The 19,739-nt window shown below is 42.7% G+C and overlaps 1 protein-coding gene across 4 annotated transcripts in view; it reads right to left on the minus strand.

The window, feature by feature from the left end:
* LOC120066173 (kelch-like protein 25) overlaps nucleotides 1-19,739 on the minus strand; it is a 46,061-nt gene that overhangs the window by 13,631 nt on the left and 12,691 nt on the right. For 2 of the 4 annotated variants that reach the window (XM_039017350.1, XM_039017351.1), the window contains exons 2-3: nucleotides 13,536-13,572; nucleotides 9,463-11,322 (exon numbers count right to left, since the gene is read on the minus strand). In XM_039017350.1, coding sequence (XP_038873278.1) covers nucleotides 9,503-11,272 — 1,770 coding nt within the window. In that variant the 5' untranslated portion in view covers nucleotides 11,273-11,322; nucleotides 13,536-13,572 and the 3' untranslated portion in view covers nucleotides 9,463-9,502. The remainder of the gene's footprint in view (nucleotides 1-9,462; nucleotides 11,323-13,535; nucleotides 13,573-19,739) is intronic. The other 2 variants (XM_039017349.1, XM_039017347.1) reach the window with 1 other exon arrangement.

Here is a 19,739-nt window from a genome sequence, read left to right on the forward strand (position 1 = left end):
CTGTCGCGGTTGTAATCTACTGTGAAGCCAAAATGTTCCCAAACTGGAGATTTAAGCGATAATCATCCAATTCTGGTTTATCGATTCCACCACTCGCTATCGTACAGAACTAGTGACCGACTGCGCCTCACAAAAAAATATAGATTGTTTGAAATGAGCCAGTTAAGATTTTAATCATAAACGTGTGCATAAACTCTAGATAGGCTATTCCGTTAACAACTACAATGTTTTTTTTTCAGATAAAATTTACTCAGGAGGCAATGGCATACAACGCAGCGTAGGCATCTCCTATATGCCTAGTTTTTTTATTAGGGATGTTAAATGGTTAACCGTTAATTGGTTAGCCGCCGAAAATAACATTTGCCAGGTCATGCTTATCAGTCTAAGTTAATTTGCGGAATTATATTGGCGCGTTTGTATTTGTCAGTAGTCGTGTATCTTATTTATCACAAGTTTCTAATGGAGACTTTCATCTCTGGCACAACTGCTCGCATTTGGTTTAAAACAGTGTTTTCCAGCTAATTGTATTTTGGCAAAATGTTTGAAAATGACGTTATTCCCTGATTCATTACAGGAGTTGCATGCAGGTAGCCTAGTGGTTAAAGCGTTGGGCCAGTAACCGAAAGGTTGCTAGATCGAATCCCCGAGCTGACAAGGTAAAAATCTGCCCCTGAACAACGCCGTTAATCCACTGTTCCTAGGCCATCATTGTAAATAAGAATTTGTTCTTAACTGACTTGCCTAGTTATAATTTTTTTTTATTTTTATTTTTTTAATTATTTTATTTTATTTAAGTTCAATAATAGGCTATAGCATTTTGAATAACACTTTTCCACTCGGAAATCTAGTAACAATGGCTTGCCATTGTTGTATGTTTCTATTAAGCTCTTAATGAAAAATGTCCGGTCCGTGTATGTATGCAGCGAGAGCTTTCACCCTCTCCAAAATCTGTCCAAACCAAGCCCAATGTGTTTCTATGTCGCCTGCCTTCCAGCCTTGGGACGACTACCATTGTTAGGGATGAGAAATAAACTTCTCGTAATTATATACAGATCTCTGATAGTATTTTCTGTTGGCCACGTAATTTTAGTTTTCTTTTAATGTTATACCATTTGTTAACCGGTTAATGAGGGTCAGTTAGTCAGCAGCAAAATTTTACATAATTTGAATCGTTTTTGTAAATATATTTATGTATTAATTCAGATTCACAGTACGGACCGAAACGAGGTTCCCATACCGAATGGTTTGGTATGAATAAGTGTACCGTTACACCCCTAAGCTGTCAGTCAAAACCCATACAGCGCTGTGAAGGCAGAGCCAGAGCACTGACGTCACGTATAGCATTTTACTGTTCAGCCACTACGTCCCAATTTAGGTGATTATTAGTGCCCCAATCTGATCTGCCATGTTCAACCCGTACAAGGGCATGAATGGAAAGGGCTGAAACTAGATTTCCGAGTGGAAAAGTAATAGCTAAGTGTGAAAGCCAATTTTATTTGCAGAAAAACAAGAGGAGAAAGCACAATAGCATATCACCCTGTTCCTGGGAATTGTATGATAGAAGCCAGATTTTTTAATTACAGTGTGCTGTATAACTGCTCATGATATTCTTATCTACACGAGACACCAGTCTAGACTGGAGCAGAATGAACATAGCTTTGCGGCCTAATGCGATGATGATAAAGTTGGACATTTCAGGGCGGATAGAGATAGCAATGAGCCAGTGGATTCCAGGAAAGGGAAGTCCAGTGCAATGCTATGTCAGAATGTTGCTTAAATCCACTGCCAATTTACACAGGGCAGGCCGAACAAGCAAAGCTTAGTCCTACTATTCTGGGGAGAGGAAGCTGTGTGTTTATATGTAGTCTGTGTGAATATGTTTCTCTGTTGTGAGGGAGAGAGAGAGAGAGAGAGAGACTGCTCGATCTGTGATTCACTGTGTCTAGCTATCAGGTAAAAAGCACTGCTTTACAGTTGTCTCTCCAGTACATTGGGCCAAAACGCCATGTTTCCTGCGACAGTACCATGTACTGTGCCAAAAAGTGAGATCAGATTAATATCCACACAATCCGATTTAGTGCCTCTGCAACATTGACACAATTAGCTGGTTTAGTCTTTCTGGAAGCAGGGGGTGGTGGTTGGCATGGGGTCAGGACTGTTCCAACTGTTGGCAAATTACCTGGATTACCGAGGCACAGTCGAATGCAGCTGCTCAACACAACCCTTCTGGAAAGGAGGCAAGAGAAGGAGTAACATCCAGTGTACCCAACTCAAAAACAATGTCATGTGTTGGGACACACACACAAGCTGCAATTACTTTAACTGGCAAAGCTCTGCCAGTGCCATGAGTAAAATATCAGACAAATATATCATGATGGCTATTTATTACCAAAATGCCACACACCCAGACTCTTTATCTTCAGCCATAACATAGGCAAAGCTGAACGTAATACTTTTCAAAAGGCCATGATGAATTTTTAATGGATGGCTATGAAAACGTTCACAGTATTGTCAGAGTTTATTGACCAATTGATACTTGTCATTGTAGAGCTTGTAAAAGCAGAAGTCACCCCAGTTCTAACATCTCCACAACTAAAATGAGAGGTCAGACCAACGAGAGGTCAGACCAACGAGAGGTCAAACCAACGATTGACGAGAGGTCAAACCAACGAGAGGTCAAACCAGGGACAACGGCAGGGAATAATGCCATCCTTGTATGCACAGCAGAGTTAGTATCTAGTAAATCCAAATGTCGACCTAAGGAAATGTTTTCTTTCCCCACCTCTGAGGCGTTGCCCGTTGTGTAAAAATGATTCAAATTACATATGTCACCAGGGCTTGGAGGCTAAAGCAATGAGGTCTCATGGATTCAGTTGCCTGGATCGCGCTCCATCTAGATTAGGCTACATAGTCAACATTCGCTAGAGTGGTATAAAACAGCACAGCATTGTTTCTCAGAGACCACCCATTGTATCTGATAAATGGTTACAGTAAAACACCCAGGCCGTTAGCATTAGGCCTACATTCCCTTCTAAAGCAGAGGAAATGGTCATGTCTAACATTCCCCATTTACTACACCCATTAAGGCTTGTCTACAGTGTTGCAGTTTCAGATGGAAAGTTCTGGTGAGCGAGCAGGCAGACTGTAGCCTGAGGTGTGTAGCAGCCTGGCAGGCTCCCTCTCTCTGGCCCATTGACTGTGGTGTAGCTCAGATGTTGTCTTTGATAGGAGACCCCTGGCACCCAGACAGTCACACATCTCTGCTGCCACTTTGCCAAATTGCCCAGGGTATTGCTGGGTAGCTCACAGGCTTGTTCATTATAGAAAGACACCATTACTGTATTTCTGTTCAGAATGTTATGGTCAACCATCATTACATTGACACCTCTGGGTCTGATGGGTTCATAAAAACATGGTATAAAATATAATAGCATAGGATGGGAGCAGAAGACCTTCAGTGCAGTGACTTGATTCATACTGAATCTAGGCTAACATTCGGTTTGCTGACAGAGTGAAAGATCATGATGTTACAGTAGTATGTTCTTATTTTCTGCTTGGGCATAATTCAATTAAACCTGAAGTCACTGTATAACAGAGCAGGAAAACTCCCCGTCTCCAAGCAAGCCAAGACACACATCTTTTCTCTTCATTTCCTGGACTCTTCCTCTCCTCTTCCTCCCACAACCAACCGCTGTCCTACTTCATATTGTACAGGAGTCAGCTGTAAGCCACACTCAAGCCTATTATAAAATCATCGCAGCTCACGTCAGCCACTGCAAACAGTGTTGAGCGGAGCTGTGTGCTGCTGTAAGTAGGGTCTCATTAAGGCCTTGCAAAACAGTGAGGAGTGTGGGCAGGGGGAGAAGATGGCCAGCGGATATGGAAGGAAGGTCTCTCTCAAGGAGCAGTGAAGGGGCATTCCTCCTCTGACTGCATTCCTCCAGACCACAACAGCAGCTCGGACACAATGAATCGGCTCAATGTGGAGTTTTTACTGTGTCCTCTGACACTCCACCTATCCTGTTGACACAACACAGCCCCACGGCCAACAGATTATTCCATAACAGAGCCTGAGCGGGAGAAAAGTCCCTGTGTGTGACTGTGTTGTCAACAAACAAATGTCAGGAATGAGCAGAGTCACCCCTGGGACACAGCTGATTAGAGGCATGACGCTGTGCCAAGAGAGCTTTCCAATAGGCCGACACCTCCCTTTGGATATTCATTAAAGCCAAAACGACAGCTTTGAGAGGGCAAAGCCTGTGAGACCAACATTGTAGAAACACTGTATAAAAACTGTCTGCCGTACTGATATGATTAATTTGTCCTGCTTGAATGTGACGGCGTGAAAAACGCCATAAATGTATATAATGGACCAGATGATTCTAAATGCAATGAATTATACTTCAGAAAACAGTCGTCGTACTGGATTGGATTAGCCTAATAAGCCTGACTATTCGACCACCCATATCCATCCACATTGTAACCCTAATCCTCCTCGTGGGCTGGCCAGGAGTCAGGGGAACAACGAGGTTAGATAAGGTTATTGCTAAGCCCCCATTAAATGTGTTAGCTTGTGTTTCACAAGCCCTGAGGTCTGATAGGTGTATGAGGCTAATGCCCAGCTTTAGGCTAACGGCCAGAGGAGCTTGGGATGCCCTTTTAAAGTACTCAAATATGTCTCTGATAAGAGGAACCAGATCTTTTTTTTATTACTCCATTGGAGTCTAAAATGATAAGGATACACATGCCTGACATAAAATGTACCGACTGACATGTGATCATTTGTCCACTGTTGACATAATAATAATAATCCTATTTTTATCATATTAAATAATTATAATAATCCTATTATTATATTAAATAATTGTCTATGATAGTGTTTAGTTATTGATGTATTGATGTGAATAGCAATGTGTACATTGATGTGTATACAGGGCTCAGCTGTAAAAGAGACCTTGGTCTCAGCAGGACTCCCTGTCAAAAGAAAGGTTATATAAATATTGCCTGGGAGCTGTGGTAAAGTTCAGAGAGAGATCCTTGAAAAACTGGTTGAGTGTGGCAGGCTGCAGTCAGGTAGTCCCTCTCTCTCTTTCTCTCTCCCTTCCCTTTCGCCTGCTGCAGTTGTTTAAAAATGTATGGGCTAAAACAGGATTCCCAGCCGCTGCATCCTCCAGCCGGGGAGGGAGGAAGGGCAGCCACCCTGGGGATCTAGCCTCTGTAGCCTGGCCCGCAGGAGCTAATTATGAAGCTGGGCCACCTGCTCCTCTGTGAAATGGAGCCCTGTGATGTTGGCTTTGAGGTGGGTGCTAATGATTACACACAGGAACAGTCATTAACCCTATCAGTCCCAAGACCCCAGCAAAAATCGTCTTTTCATTTGTTCAGCCCTTATATTTAGCCTCACAACGAAGTGTTTTACCATTTACTTTTCAGGACAACCAGAGCTACAAGTAGAACACAAAACTACTTGACAAACAGTTCATGAGTTTTATTGACGAATGTCAATAACAAAAAATGTCAGCCAAAGCAACAACAACAAAATAAATATGAATTTATATGAACGCTGGAAGTACAGAAATTGTTTGCATCACTAGTCGGTGACAACGGTGTGGAGTTTGGAGTTTGACAGGAACAATGTGAGAGTATAACAGTATTATAGACACTATGTCCTGGGATTTCCTATGATCTATGTATTAGAACGCCGTTATCTTCTAACAACTCTTGTCTAGCATGTGAGCGTCATAGAACAAAACATGTTACGTGCTTGTTTGTAAGTCTCCGCTCTTCATAGATAACTATTCATAGTTTGTAGCTGAAACCATTCGGACTCAGACGTTTTTTGTAAAAAGACCAGGCCCCTTAGGGAATCCACCCTCATCTCACAAACACTGCTCTAGCTAAGCCCCCGTTAAATCACAGACTATTGTTTGGTCTGTAGCTCAAACACACAATGTTTAAAAAAGTCCAAAACTGACTAATTGGGTTAACCCTTCAGAGGAAGGGAGACTTTACCTCTGTGCTGTGATCTGAGGTTGTGTCTCTGAACTTATATATGTCTGCTACTCTCACCAGCCTAGTGGCTGATGCCTGGACACGGACTTGAGCCTCCCTATTCCCCGCAGCAACATCTTCCAAGCAATACCCCAACCCCCTTTATAGTAGCTCAGCTCCAGCAAACACACTCTCAGATAAGATAACCATAGATTATAGGAAACCAAACGCTATGTTCAATAACATTGAACAATTGAGGCACAAGCATAACCTTAAAATGCCTGCATTGGGCTTATCTGGTCATTATTTATTCATGATAAAAACAGGACATGTCAACAGTTTAGGAAACCATTACAGTGTACTTTAGACTCTATATAAATGTAATGGGTAACGAACGGTACATTTGGGACCTACTGGCTTTCACAACGCAACGGCACCCCGCCCCCCATTAGAGTAGCTCTCTGTGGTCTCTGTTCAGTCTCTGTGTAATTACACAGATTGAGCCCCAGTGTGTTCTCCAGCTTGTGTGCTAATAGCCAATTGACTGGAAAACCTCTGTAATGCAGAACACAAATCAATGTCTGAGTGGCTTACCACTGTACTGCACCACTGGGTGGGATGTGTCACTTTGATCCCGACAGAGACAGGGATTTCCCCCAGATAAACTTTACTGTAGCTACCACTCCCAGAAGCCACCATGAGAGGTCCTGCAGTGTTTGTGCTTTTCTTTGTTGCCACTTCTAGATGGTTTCTCCGGGTATTATTATTATTATTATTGAGTAGCCCCACCACACACACTTCAAACAGCAGGACCTAGACAAGATTAGCTGTCAGTTTTTACTTTGATACTGATACCAGGTTTAGTATTACGATACTCGATGCCACCATGATGCTCAATTCCAAAACGATACCAAAGCAAAAAAAATAAAGCGTATTAGCCAAAGTCAGAGAATGGCACTTGACCCAGACAGATCTTTTGAGTTCCATATTATTACATTTTACATTTATGTCCATTTTTCAGATAGCCATGTATAAATTAATGAATCTAATCATACAATAAATTTGACTTTGTTGATAAAATAATGGTAATCATTTATTTTTGCTTTGTTTGGTTGGGGGGGGGGGGGGTTATTGGTACAGGTAGCAATCTCTTCTTTCATAAGTGTGCACTGTCTCTTTAAGACCTAATGACATCAAACACACACAGTGAGCACGGTTACATGCACACAATAATGCAATTATTGTGGATCGTCAGGTTAATATAATAGTTTGATTTAAACGTTCACATGCTGTGCAAGAAGAGCGATTTCCCTAATAATCCTGTTTAAATGGACACATCTGAAATCAGGCTCCTTGATGCAGAAAATCGACAATCACAATAAATGTTCTACCACAGCGACCATGTTATTTTTGGGAAGCATATTTGATTTGGAGTTCGGACATAAAGTTTGCATGTGAAAACTACTTCTAAAACGCATACGTTCAGGTGTTCCGAACTCACTTCACTTGCGCTAAAGAGGGAGGCTGGCTCGGCTGGTGCTAGCTCATACACAGATCGAATACACTGTTGGAACGCTGATGAAGGTGTTTACTTGTCCTAATAATAATATGAAACATTTCGCAGAAAAGCAAGTGTTTTAATCGGCATATGCTTACTTCAATTTTGACCTAACGCCGATTAAGATAAGCAGAGTAAGGTGTTCACGAGGGCTGTTGCGGTGATCGTATTACCGCAGTCAAATTCCACGTGACTCACCGTGATCTCCTCTTACGCACTCTGGACATGGGTTGGAAGTGACTGTCAGGTCGCTAATGGCCTGGTATTCAGTTCTCCATTGTCTGGTATTGATGGACAGACCGGTTTGGGTTTTTACTTTACCTTCTATAACAGTATTTGAATGTGTGGTTTGTTAAATGTCATATGCTGTGTGTAACGTCCATTTTTATAGTTTACCTCGCTACTTGAGTCATCTTTCGCTGCTCTCTCTTCATGCTGCTTTCTACACAGACCTAGCTCCGCCCCCTGTCACTCAAGGAGCGCATTTGTTGTTGCATGGTCAATGCAGCACATGCAACAATGTTGATGACAACAATGCCGTTTTCACTTTGCTTCTGTAAGAACCTGCTTCCTCTGGGTAGTCCCAGAGCCACTCCGCTGCTGTCTTTCCAGGCAGCCCAGCCGCTGCATCTCCCAGCCGTGGAGGGAGGTAGGGCAGCCACCCTGGGGATCCAGCATCTGTAGCCTGATTTCTAAGATATTCTAAAAGGTGTGTATCATTCACTAAAGTTGCCAAATAACTCAAAATCTAGCTAACCACTTCATATGCACACTTGCTCCGGAATGGGAAAAGTTAAACTATATTCTTCTTACTATAAAGTCAAATTATGTAAAATAATGGCATGGGACTTATCTTGTCTGCTAAATTAACTAGCCAAATAGCACACAGTAGACCAACTCATATTATGTTATACTGGAATACATTTTCTTCATATCATAATGTTTCTTTAGACCTGCCTAAAATAAATCATTGGTTTATTGTGATGGTGTATATTAAATTGACTTAATAGACTTTTAAATGTAGATATTCCAAAAGGTGCGCATCAGCGGCTTGTATGCGTCGAGGCCTGGAGATGGTAAATGTGTTTGTTAATTAACGGTCAATTACCATGAGACCGGCAGTCATTAGCATGACAATAACGAGCGGACAAATTGTCATGACCACCACAGCCCTATAGGGTAGTGAATTGATGTTAGCTTCAGCTGTAAGCTAGCAAGAAAAGTTAGCCTACAAAGCTGAAAGCTACCGGTATCTTCTTTCATTGTAAAGTGTTCTAGCCTCTAATGGACATTGTTTTGTGAACAGTAATTAACAGTTGCAACTTTTCCACATAACGTGTTCCATTATTCAAATGTGTGAGTGGGGGAGCTAACATGATGCAGCTCAGACTGAGTGAGTGCAGTGGTTCCTTAGTACAGGCTAGAGCTAGCATTGAGTAAGTGTAATTGAGTAAGTAAGCACGGTGCGTTCGCGCTATAAGGGGACATCGGCTGCGTTGATAGACTTGACGCTCTCTAATATCAGTAGACAACGCGAGTCACATTTGCCAGAAGTACCGAAAGTAACAACAATTATAGTACCGAACCGTTTTTTCATGTTCTAGTACCGAAAAAGTACAGAAGTTTGCTGAGAAGTACAGAAGTCTGCTGAGTGTGTATGTCAAAAGCTATCAGACTTCTGAGGCTCTTTCACTTGAAAGCATTTGAGTGAGAAAAGAGTCAAGTGTTTGGGGAAATGTAGGACATGTTATGTAAAGTGCTAAAGTGTTAATATTGAATGTTATGTAAAGTGCTAAAGTGTTAATATTGTCAAAGGATGTACACGGTGAACGTGCTTGCGTAGGAATTCTTACAAATATGACATTTCTTACCAACATCTATTACTAGGATAAAACAATATGCTTATTGCTCACCCAGTTCTGGAGACCGCTCCTTATTCTTGTAGAGAGGCAGCTATGCTGGTAGATGTTTCCAGGTGCTTACGAACGCAGTAGGAATTAGTGAGTAAGGCACTGTGGTTATACTGTTCCAGCTATCGGACGTGGGGTCATAACAGTCTAGCGTCTTGCAGCGCTGCGTCCCAAAGTAGCCCCCCACCACGTACAGTTTGTTTCCAGAGGCCACAGCATGGCAGCTCATTCTTTTAGAAGTCATGTCCCCAACACGAGACCACTGGTTGGTCTCACAGTCAAAGCGGTAGGCAGAGGCGGCGGTGAACTCAGTGTCTCCACCCATGATGAAGATCTGACTGCCTAGAACAGCGGCGGCCGTGTATCTCCACGGCTGCGGACACTCTGCTGCGATGGCCCAACGGTTCCCTAGAGGGTCATAGCACTGCACCTTGGAGGCCTTGTCTCTGTGGATGGTGGTGCCACCAAAGACAAACAGCTTCAGCTTGGCGCTGACCACGGCTGCATTGCTAACACCGTCTCTAAGCGGCGCCATCATGGTCCATTTGTTGGTAAGCGGGTCATACCGCTCTACCTGTTTGAGGGAGACTGAGGGGGAGGCAGGGAAGACGCCTGCTATGGCAGTGTGGCCGCCCACCACATACAGGCAGTTCTCCAGTTCAGCAGAGCCATGGCCGAAACGTGCTATCAACATGGGTGCTCCTTTAGACCACTCCTCGTGGACCGTGTCATAGATCCAAACATCCTTAGACACCCCGTTCTCAGAACCCCTCCCCCCAGTCACATAGACCTTACAGCCGATGGCACAGGCACTGAACTCCTTCCTGGGGCTGGGCAGGTCTGACTTGGGGATGATCTCCTTGGCTTTGTGGTCCACCTGGTAGATCTTATCACACATGAAGGTCTGTCCTCCCAGGATGAGCAGCGTGTGGCCTGCCTTGCGGGGTCGGGCACAGGGGCTGGTGACCACCCCATCGTTCTGCAGAATTTTCTTCTTGCACTGCATGGCCTCCTCCACAATCTGCCGGCTCCTCTTGTCTGACATCACCAGCTCCTCGCAGGCCACCGCCTCGATCAGACACTCAGAGGGCAGCAGGGCCAGGCGGATGCCCCGCAGCAGCTCAGGGAGGTAGTCTCTGCGGCCATCCAGGTCGTATCGCACCCAGCGCATTACAGCGTTGAACACGATCTGCTCATCCTCGATCTCCAGCTCGTCACTGAGGATCAGGTCCAGCAGCTTGTCCTTGTTGAGGCCGTAGAAGTCCTCCGTGTCCCGCACCGCCTCAAAGTGCACCAGGCACATCCTCCAGGAGAGCTCATATAGCCGTTTGCACTGGTGGGCGTCGGACAGCAGCATCATGCCGAGGCAGTTGGACGAGTGGAGGTTCTTCTCCAGGAACTCTGCGGCAGCGTCTCGGATGTCGTGGAACTGCAGCATGTCTCCCGCCTCGAGTAACGACTCTGCGTTCTCCTCATTGATGATGACGCGGGATGAGTAGGCAAAGTCAAGCAGCAGCTCCAGCACCTCTGGATGCACACTGTCTCTGAAGTTCACCTCGTTGTCCAGGCTCTCCCTCAAGCCTCCGCTGAACATGGCCTCAAAGTAGCGGCTGCATGCAGCCAGTACGGCCCGATGGCAGGGGAAGGAGCGTTCCCCCGCCCACAGTGTCACATCAGTGAACATGCATTGCTTTCGGAGGGTGTTGAGGTGGGTGAGCACACTGTCTGGATGCGAGGGCTTATGGAACAGAGAGATGTTCATGGAGCCCGTGCTGGTCCGGGACTTTCGGTTCTCGTGGACGCTGACTGACATGGTTTCAGAGATCTCCAGACCCAGGGAGTCGCTCGTCTCAATTTCTCCAACTAAAGAAAAAACAAAAACAGAAAAATAAATGAGATATGGAACTAACTGCTTGATGTTTTTCCCCAGATATATACTACCATTCAAAATGTTGTGGTCACTTAGAAATGTCCTTATTTTTGAAAGAAAAGCAATTTTTTTGTCCATTAAAATAACATCAAATTGATCAGAAATACAGTGAAGACATTGTTAATGTTGTAGCTGGAAACAGCAGATTTTTTTATGGAATATCTACATAGGCGTACAGAGGCCCATTATCAGCAACCATCACTCCTGTGTTCCAACGGCACGTTGTGTTAGCTAATCCAAGTTCATCATTTTAAAAGGCTAATTGATCATTAGAAAACCCTTTTGCAATTACGTTAGAACAGCTGAAAACTGCTGTGCTCATTAAAGAAGCAATACAACTGGCCTTTAGACTAGTTGAGTATCTGGAGCATCAGCATTTGTGGGTTCGATAAAATGGCCAGAAACAAATAACTTTCTTTTGGAACTCGTCAGTTTATTCTTGTTCTGAGAAATGAAGGCTATTCCATGCAAGAAATTGCCAAGAAACGCAAGATCTCGTACAACTATGTGTACTACTTCCTTCACAGAACAGCACAAACTGGCCCTAACCAGAATAGAAAGGAGGAGTGGGAGGCCCCGGTGCACAACTGAGCAAGAGGACAAGTACATTAGTGTCAAGTTTGAGAAACAGACGCCTCAAGTCCTCAACTGGCAGCTTGTGAGGTGCCTGTTTCTCAAACTAGACACTAATGTACTTGTCCTCTTGGTAGTTGTGTACCGTTTCCAACTACAATAGTCATTTACAACATTAACGATGTCTACACTGTATTTCTGATCAATTTGATGTTATTTTAAAAAGGACATTTTTTTTTTTTTTGAATTCGAAAACAAGGACATTTCTAAGTGACCGCAAACTTTTGAATGGTATTGTATATATTTATTTCATAGCCTAAAGTGGATGTCAATAGGGAATTATTGTTAATCAAAAGAAACAACTTTCAGCAGCCTTTTTACATCCGTTCATTCCTTCACAATTAAAAATGGGGACTTAAAATAACAAGCTGATAAAAAGCCTAAATTATAACTTGATACAGAATAATTTATATAAGTGAACCAAATGGGAAAACCCATTCTACAACTCCAATTATTTAGTAGGGCTGGGAATGGCCAGGGACTTCATGATACTATCACGATACTTAGCTGCCTATACGATAAGTATTGCGATGCTCACGATTCTATATTTATTGGGATTCGATAATGCAATTTTATTGCGATTTGATGACCCAAATATATTGCTCACTATATGTCTGCTGCAGAGACAAGAGAGAGCATGAGAAAATTTGTTTGATCAGTCATGGAAATAGGTACTGTTGGCTCACCATTTAAAAAGATTGAGAACAAGCTAAAGCTACCTACCACCAAAAATATACTTTTTTACAAAAAAGTCAATATATATCACCCCAAACATAATTTTGCGATATTTAACTAATCGATCCCGCCCCCCCATCACTTATTTAGCAACATGCTCTAATCTAGAGTTCATGCTGCTTTTTGAAGGCAGTTCTTATATCAGAATTGTATTACAACACCGCTCTTAGCCTATTTGTAGCAAACATATCCTAAAGAGCATATAGGGCTCATTAATCAAACACGTCAACTAATAATATGCAAGTAGGCACTTGCAAAACCCGTTCTAAATCCATCCAATTACTGTGTTTTCAAATCTTATAAAATCAAAGTCAACACTATTTATCTCATTTCAATGAACAGTGCTTAGTAGGATCAACTTCAAGATAAGATGTATTGCTGATGTCTGCAAAATTATGCCTCAGGTCAGCAGTCTCAGCATTTTTTGATAAACAGAGCTGATATACTGCAGAAAAGGCTGGCCGGGGCCCACATAGTGATGCTGGCAGAAACTAGTGTTGCACGGTATACTGGTACCACGGTAATATCACGGTACCAAAACGTCATGATACCAACATTTTAGAATACAGGTAGTACAGTTTCATATCATACTACCGACTTCCGCCCTACCGATCTCAAGAACCTGCTGGCTATGTTAAGTCAGTTTTGTTTATAAATTCTGTTGAATTGAAGCAACAGCCACTAGTCTCTGGTATACTCATGTCCAATCATATCACTTCACTTTCATGCGCATATCACGTGTGGCAGCCAACTGCATCTTCTACCAGCCCTCACTCACCTGCTTCTCTCCGTCTGCTCTTCACGCACGTCTATTCCTGTCAGTTTAAAAAAAAAACACCATTTAACAGTGAAGGCGAGCAGGGATGCAGACCAAGACCCAGATGAGTTCTGTTAGATTTGTACATTTGTTACATTGCTCGCTTTGCACGCTGCTCCAATGTTGATACATTGTATAATTTCAATAATTTCATTGACTGTTATAACCAAGAGCACAGACCAGTCTGAGTAGACTTTGTAAATTCACTGTCATGCAGCCTCAGTGTCAGAGAGAGAAAATGGAGCACTGCGTCGCGACAGGCATGCTTGCAGCGTCACAGCAAAGAAAACGTCGTCTCTAGACTAAAAATGGGGGGAAAAAATGGAAAAAAGACCCATATTACCGGAGGTGCCTTTTTTTGTTGCGCATTTTATATCATTTCACAAACCATGGGTGTTTCTCAAAATGCATACTACTGTCCTCCGAGCACTCAAATTGAAGCACAGGAAGGCCGGAGTATGAGTCCAAATCAAAGTATGCAAAACGGAGCACGGCGGGCACTTCCACTGCGTACTACGTTTGTACATATTTTGAAGCATGCATCGATGCATTTTCAATGGAAAGTATGCAAAGAAATATGACGCAACCATGTAAAAAAGGATGCACATTTTCAAGAAATCAATGGCAGACATTATTTGAGCTGAAGCAAGAGAAAATAAACTCCAACTTCAGAATAAAATGTTGCCTATTCACATCTCATGTTGCCTGTTGTAAGAAATTGTATTAGATATTGGTAACTTGTTTTAACAACTTCTCAACATTAGCTATAGTTGACACAACACACACAACTCCCCTCCCCCATGACAACCACCGACACACACAACTCCCCTCCCCCATGACAATCACAGACACACAACTCAAGGTTGGAGCACAAGACAAAGGACTGTGGGAAGAGCCAATGGAATGTCGACATCAGGCCCGGACAGGACAACCCACGACCCAGATCGACCAATCGGAAGGCCAGACGACAAGATCAACCTACTTTGCTAGTTGCCTATATAATCTGAATGTACTGTTTAGAGCGCTCTCTTTTCCTGACGATTCCATACGAATCAGACAGAAGGAGCCGTGCTGCACGCTTTGCCTAATATTTTTACACTTGAATAAACCTGCCTTATTATACAATTATCCACCTCGTCCTATGTCTCCACTTGTTCTCCAGTAAACGTTTTATCAACACTGTCTACAATATTTGATCTTGATGCATTCATACATTTTTTTTAAATTTCACCTTTATTTAACCAGGTAGGCCAGTTGAGAACAAGTTCTCATTTACAACTGCGACCTGGCTAAGATAAAGCAAAGCGACACAAACAACAGAGTTACACATGGAATAAACAAACATACAGTCAATAATACAATAGAAAAAGGGTGGCAAGCCCATTGTAAGTCAATAGAGCTAACTACTACTGTTAGCTAGCTAGATAGCCACAAAGAATTGTTAGCTAGCTACCCACGAAGAATTTACATCTACTCTACCTTGCATTACATTAGTTTTAGGTCATTTTTGCCTGTTTATCGAGCTAGATTACAATGATTCACATATCTAGCTGATAATTATGAAGTAAAATGTTTGCTTTGTGTATATTTTGTTTCATCTCTATTGTTGCCATTGTCCTGGCTGGAGATGTAGCGTAAGGTCATACAGTAGGGGGAGTGCGAGTGCTTCTCAAATGTAATGTTTTATGCATTGTCCACACTCAAGAGAACGTCCGCAGAGAATGCACTTGGAGCATGAGAGTGGGGATCACGGTATTACAGTGCATTCGGAAAGAAGAATTCAGACCCCTTTACTTTTCTCACTTTGTTACGTTACAGCCTTACTCTAAAATGGATTTTAAAAATCCTCAATCTACACACAATACGCCATAATGACAAAGCGAAAACAGGTTTAGACATTTTTGCTAATTTATTACAAATAAAAAACAGAAATACCTTATTCACATAAGTACTCAGACCCTTTGCTAGGAGACTCAAAATTGCATTCTGTTTCCATTTATCATCCTTGAGATGTTTCTACAACTTAATTGGAGTCCACCTGTGGTCAATTCAATTGATTGGACATGATTTGGAAAGACACACACCTGTCTATATAAGGTCCCACAGTTGACAGTGCATGTCAGAGCAAAGACCAAGCCATGAGGTAGAAGGAATTGTCCATAGATCTCCGATAAATGATTGTGTCGAAGGAACAGATCTGTGGAAGGGTACCAAAAAAATGTTTGCTGCATTGAAAATCCCCAAGAACACAGTGGCCCAGATTATTCTTAAATGGAAGTCTCCATCATTCTCTTGGAACCACCAAGACTATTCATAGAGCTGGCCGCCCGGCCAATCGGGGGAGTAGGGCCTTAGTCAGAGAGGTTACCAAGAACCCGATGGTTTCTCTGACAGAGCTCCTCTTTGAGATGGGAGAACCTTCCAGAAGGACAACTCTCTGCAGCACTCCACCAATCAGGCCTGTAAGGAGTGGCCAGACGAAAGCCACTCACTCCTCAGTAAAAGGCACGACAGCACGCTTGGAGTTTGCCAAAAGGCACCTAAAAGGACTCTCAGACCATGAGAAACAAGATTCTCTGGTCTGATGAAACCAAGATTGAACTCTTTGGCATGAATGCCAAGCTTCAATGTCTGGAGGAAACCTGGCACCATCTCTACGGTGAAGTATGGTGGTGGAAGCATCATGATGTGGGGATATTTTTCAGAGGCAGGGACTGGGAGACTAGTCAAGATCGAGGGAAAGATGAACGGCGCAAAGTACAGAGAGACCCTTGATAAAAGCCTGCTCCAGAGTGCTCAGGACCTCAGAATGGGGCGAAGGTTCACCTTCCAACAGGACAATGACGCTAAGCACACAGCCAAGACAATGCAGAAGTGGCTTCGGGACAAGTCTCTAAATGTCCTTCAAATCGAACATCTCTGGAGAGACCTGAAAATAGGTGTGCAGCGATGCTCTCCATCCAACCTGACAGAGCTTGAGAGGATCTGCAGAGAAGACTGGGAAAAACTCAAAATACAGGTGTGCCAAGCTTGTAGCGTCATACCCAAGAAGACTCGAGGCTGTAATCGCTGCCAAAGGTGCGTCAACAAAGTACTGAGTCGGAACATTTACGTAAATGTGATTCCATTTTTTTTTTAATACATTGACTAAAATTAAAAAAAACTTTTGCTTTGTCATTTATGAGGTATTGTGTGTAGAATGATGAGGGAAAAACATTAATCAATTTTAGAATAACAAAATGTGGAAAAAGTGGAAAAGGTGAAGGGGTCTGAATACTTTCCGAATGCACACTGAGATACAACCCATGTTGTGGGCCGTTTTAAACTAATCCAGGGTTGCTAATTGGTTTGATAACAAACAACTTTGTTCAGTCACATTGCCTAGCTAACAACTTGACAGTAGGTTTAGGCAAATTTGATTGGCACAGGACTAAAGGGTCTGCTACTCATGAGATGTGCTTCAAAAAGGTAGGATTCATATAGGCCTAATGTAAGCTTAAAATTAGTGATGCACGATATATCGGTGAACATATCGGAATTGGCCGAAATTAGCTAAAAATGCCAACATCGGTATCGGCCCGATGTCTAGTTTAACGCCGATGTTAAAAACCGATGTCAAAGCTGACGTGCATACCTATATAAACGTAGGGACATGATGCAAAATTTTGCGCAACACAGCATTCCTAACCTAGCCCACAATGTTGACTGCTCGATCCACACAGCAGACAAGTCCAGCAGTCATTTGAAAGAGTAACATTTCAGCGAGGCAACTCAAAAGCGAAATACATTAAAGCCAAGATAATGGAATTCATTGCCCTTGACAATCAACCGTTCTCTGTCGTGGGTGATGTTGGCTTTCGCCGACTGGTCAAGCACCAGTACACACACTACCAAGTGCTCTATTTTTCAGATGTTGCTCTACTGGAGTTACACAGTAATAGTGTCACTGCTATTAGCTTCACGATATACATACTATGGAACGCCATTTGGGTCTTTGCGTGTCAAAAAAAATAATACAGTAGCACTGTCAAAGCTGTACAAAAGAAAAGTCTGCAAACAAGCATACACCAGGCCACGAGCGATGTGTTTACAATACCGAGTTGATAATAAAGCATAATTTGTTCAACCGCAACTTCCGGGGTAGCTAGCTTTAGCTTGGTACCTAGCTATCACCAATACAACCAGCCTGAAAACAATGACCAGAATCCTTGAATAAGTATTAGCAATTACTGGAATCCTTGAGTAAGTATTAGCTAGGTTGCCACTTGTTGTTCAGTTCATGAAAATAAATAGCTAGCGAGCTATTTAACCCTGTTGCCCAAAGCTAACGTTATAAGCAGCCAGCTAGCTTCATCTAGCTAGTGATGCTCGACCAGACCAGGTTATGTGTTGTGAAGCTAGCCACAATAAGGATTAGGCACAACAGTGGAATTTGCAGTTTGCCTTCAAAATAAGTGTGTCATTGACATTGACGCAAATGAATACAAATAGTAGAATTATGCCATACTTTTATTTTGAAAGCTAACCGCAAAGTCCACTATTGTGCCTAATCCTTAGGTTTTGATTATGTCTGGATTCGAACCAGGGACTGTAGTGACGCCTCTTGCACCGAGATGGAGTGCCTTAGACCGCTGTGTCCATGTGTGTGTGTTAACTATTTAACTGTACTAGAATGCTTAAAAGGCCGCCAAAATACTTTTTTTGGGGCAAGGAATATATCTGATATCGGTATAGGCCAAAAATGTAAAATCGGTGCATCAACTAGTTAAAATCTATTTATTTCTGGTGCCCTTTAATTCTGTTTGGTGCCTAAAGTTTTAAAAGTTGGGAGCAGTGTGTTTGTGGGAGAGCGAGAGTAGTGTGTGTGTGTTTGAGAGGGAGACAGAGTGTGTGAGGAAGGGAGGGAGAGTGTTAACTAAAGAGTGAAACAGGTTGTGCAGTGTTTTCCCCTTAACGACACAATGATATGCAGATCATTATGCATGTATATCATAGGAGGTTGGTGGCACCTTAACTGGGGAGGATGGACTTGTGGTAATGGCTGGAGCGGAATTCAATGTGCTGTATTGAGTAGAAGTGTGAATTCAATGACAGGTTTTTGGAGAACGTTTAGAAAACGTGAACAAGCTTCCGGGGGACGGGGCGAACTGGATGCTAGGCCACTGAATTTTTCCACTGTGGTATCTCGATACTACTCAGTATTGTGATACTTGTCCTGGTAATGTATCGTTTGTAAAATGTTGGTATTGTGACAAGCCTAGCAGAAACTGATACTCAGCTATTCTGTGTATCAATCCACTTGATGAATCTCCTTCATAAAGCACAGCCTTGTTAAGACTTTGTGGGGGGGGCTTGAAAGTAGCCTTATCCTATTCATTCAATTGTAGTAGATACATTATCTAGCCTATTTAATGTCTCATCTATGGCCTCCAAGCATATTAAATTATATTTAGCTAACTCCTTGGCACTTGCTTCAGAGCATATCAGCAAACCTAGAGTTTTGAGACAGTTGATTAATGGTCAACAGTTAGCATCCCTTTTAAAACTGTGGTTCTCTCCCTTGCCCTCAACGTCCACCATGCAGTAGAACATTCATTCATACAAACCGGAGCTTTCAAACCATTATTATACCACAGAGCATTCAATTATTGAGGTCATTCTAATACGAGACAAGCAGATATTGCATTCAATATTCATTAGAATCGGTTGCTTTTCCTCCTGTAGCCTAACGGAGGGGAAATCTTGTGGGGTGCACACTGCTTCTCACTCTGTTAGTACTTCTACCTCATTGCGACGCTCAAATCCCCACAGGATCAAGTGTTATTTTAACTAAAGGCCCTGGAAACAAACATCAGACAACAAAGAGTATATAAAAGCCCCGTTTCAGCAACTGAATTTCATAGCAGCAGCGCAGTGTGTGTGTGTTACTGCTGCACAATTAATTGAATTCAGATAGAATGTGCAATATCCATATTGCAAGAGGCTGAGATTTTCTTCTTTAATACAACACAAACTAGACTAAGGTACATCCACATAGAATGCTGACCAATCACAAGCAGGCACTTTCACTATCTGCATGGCATGCTGGTCAATCAGAATCGTCACTGCTTAGAGCGTGCAGTTAGATGCTGGTGAAGAGAGAAAGGGCTTCACACAGCATTGCCA

This window comes from Salvelinus namaycush, chromosome 21 (genome assembly GCF_016432855.1).
Source record: "Salvelinus namaycush isolate Seneca chromosome 21, SaNama_1.0, whole genome shotgun sequence".
In the NCBI taxonomy this organism is placed as follows: Eukaryota; Metazoa; Chordata; class Actinopteri; order Salmoniformes; family Salmonidae; genus Salvelinus; species Salvelinus namaycush.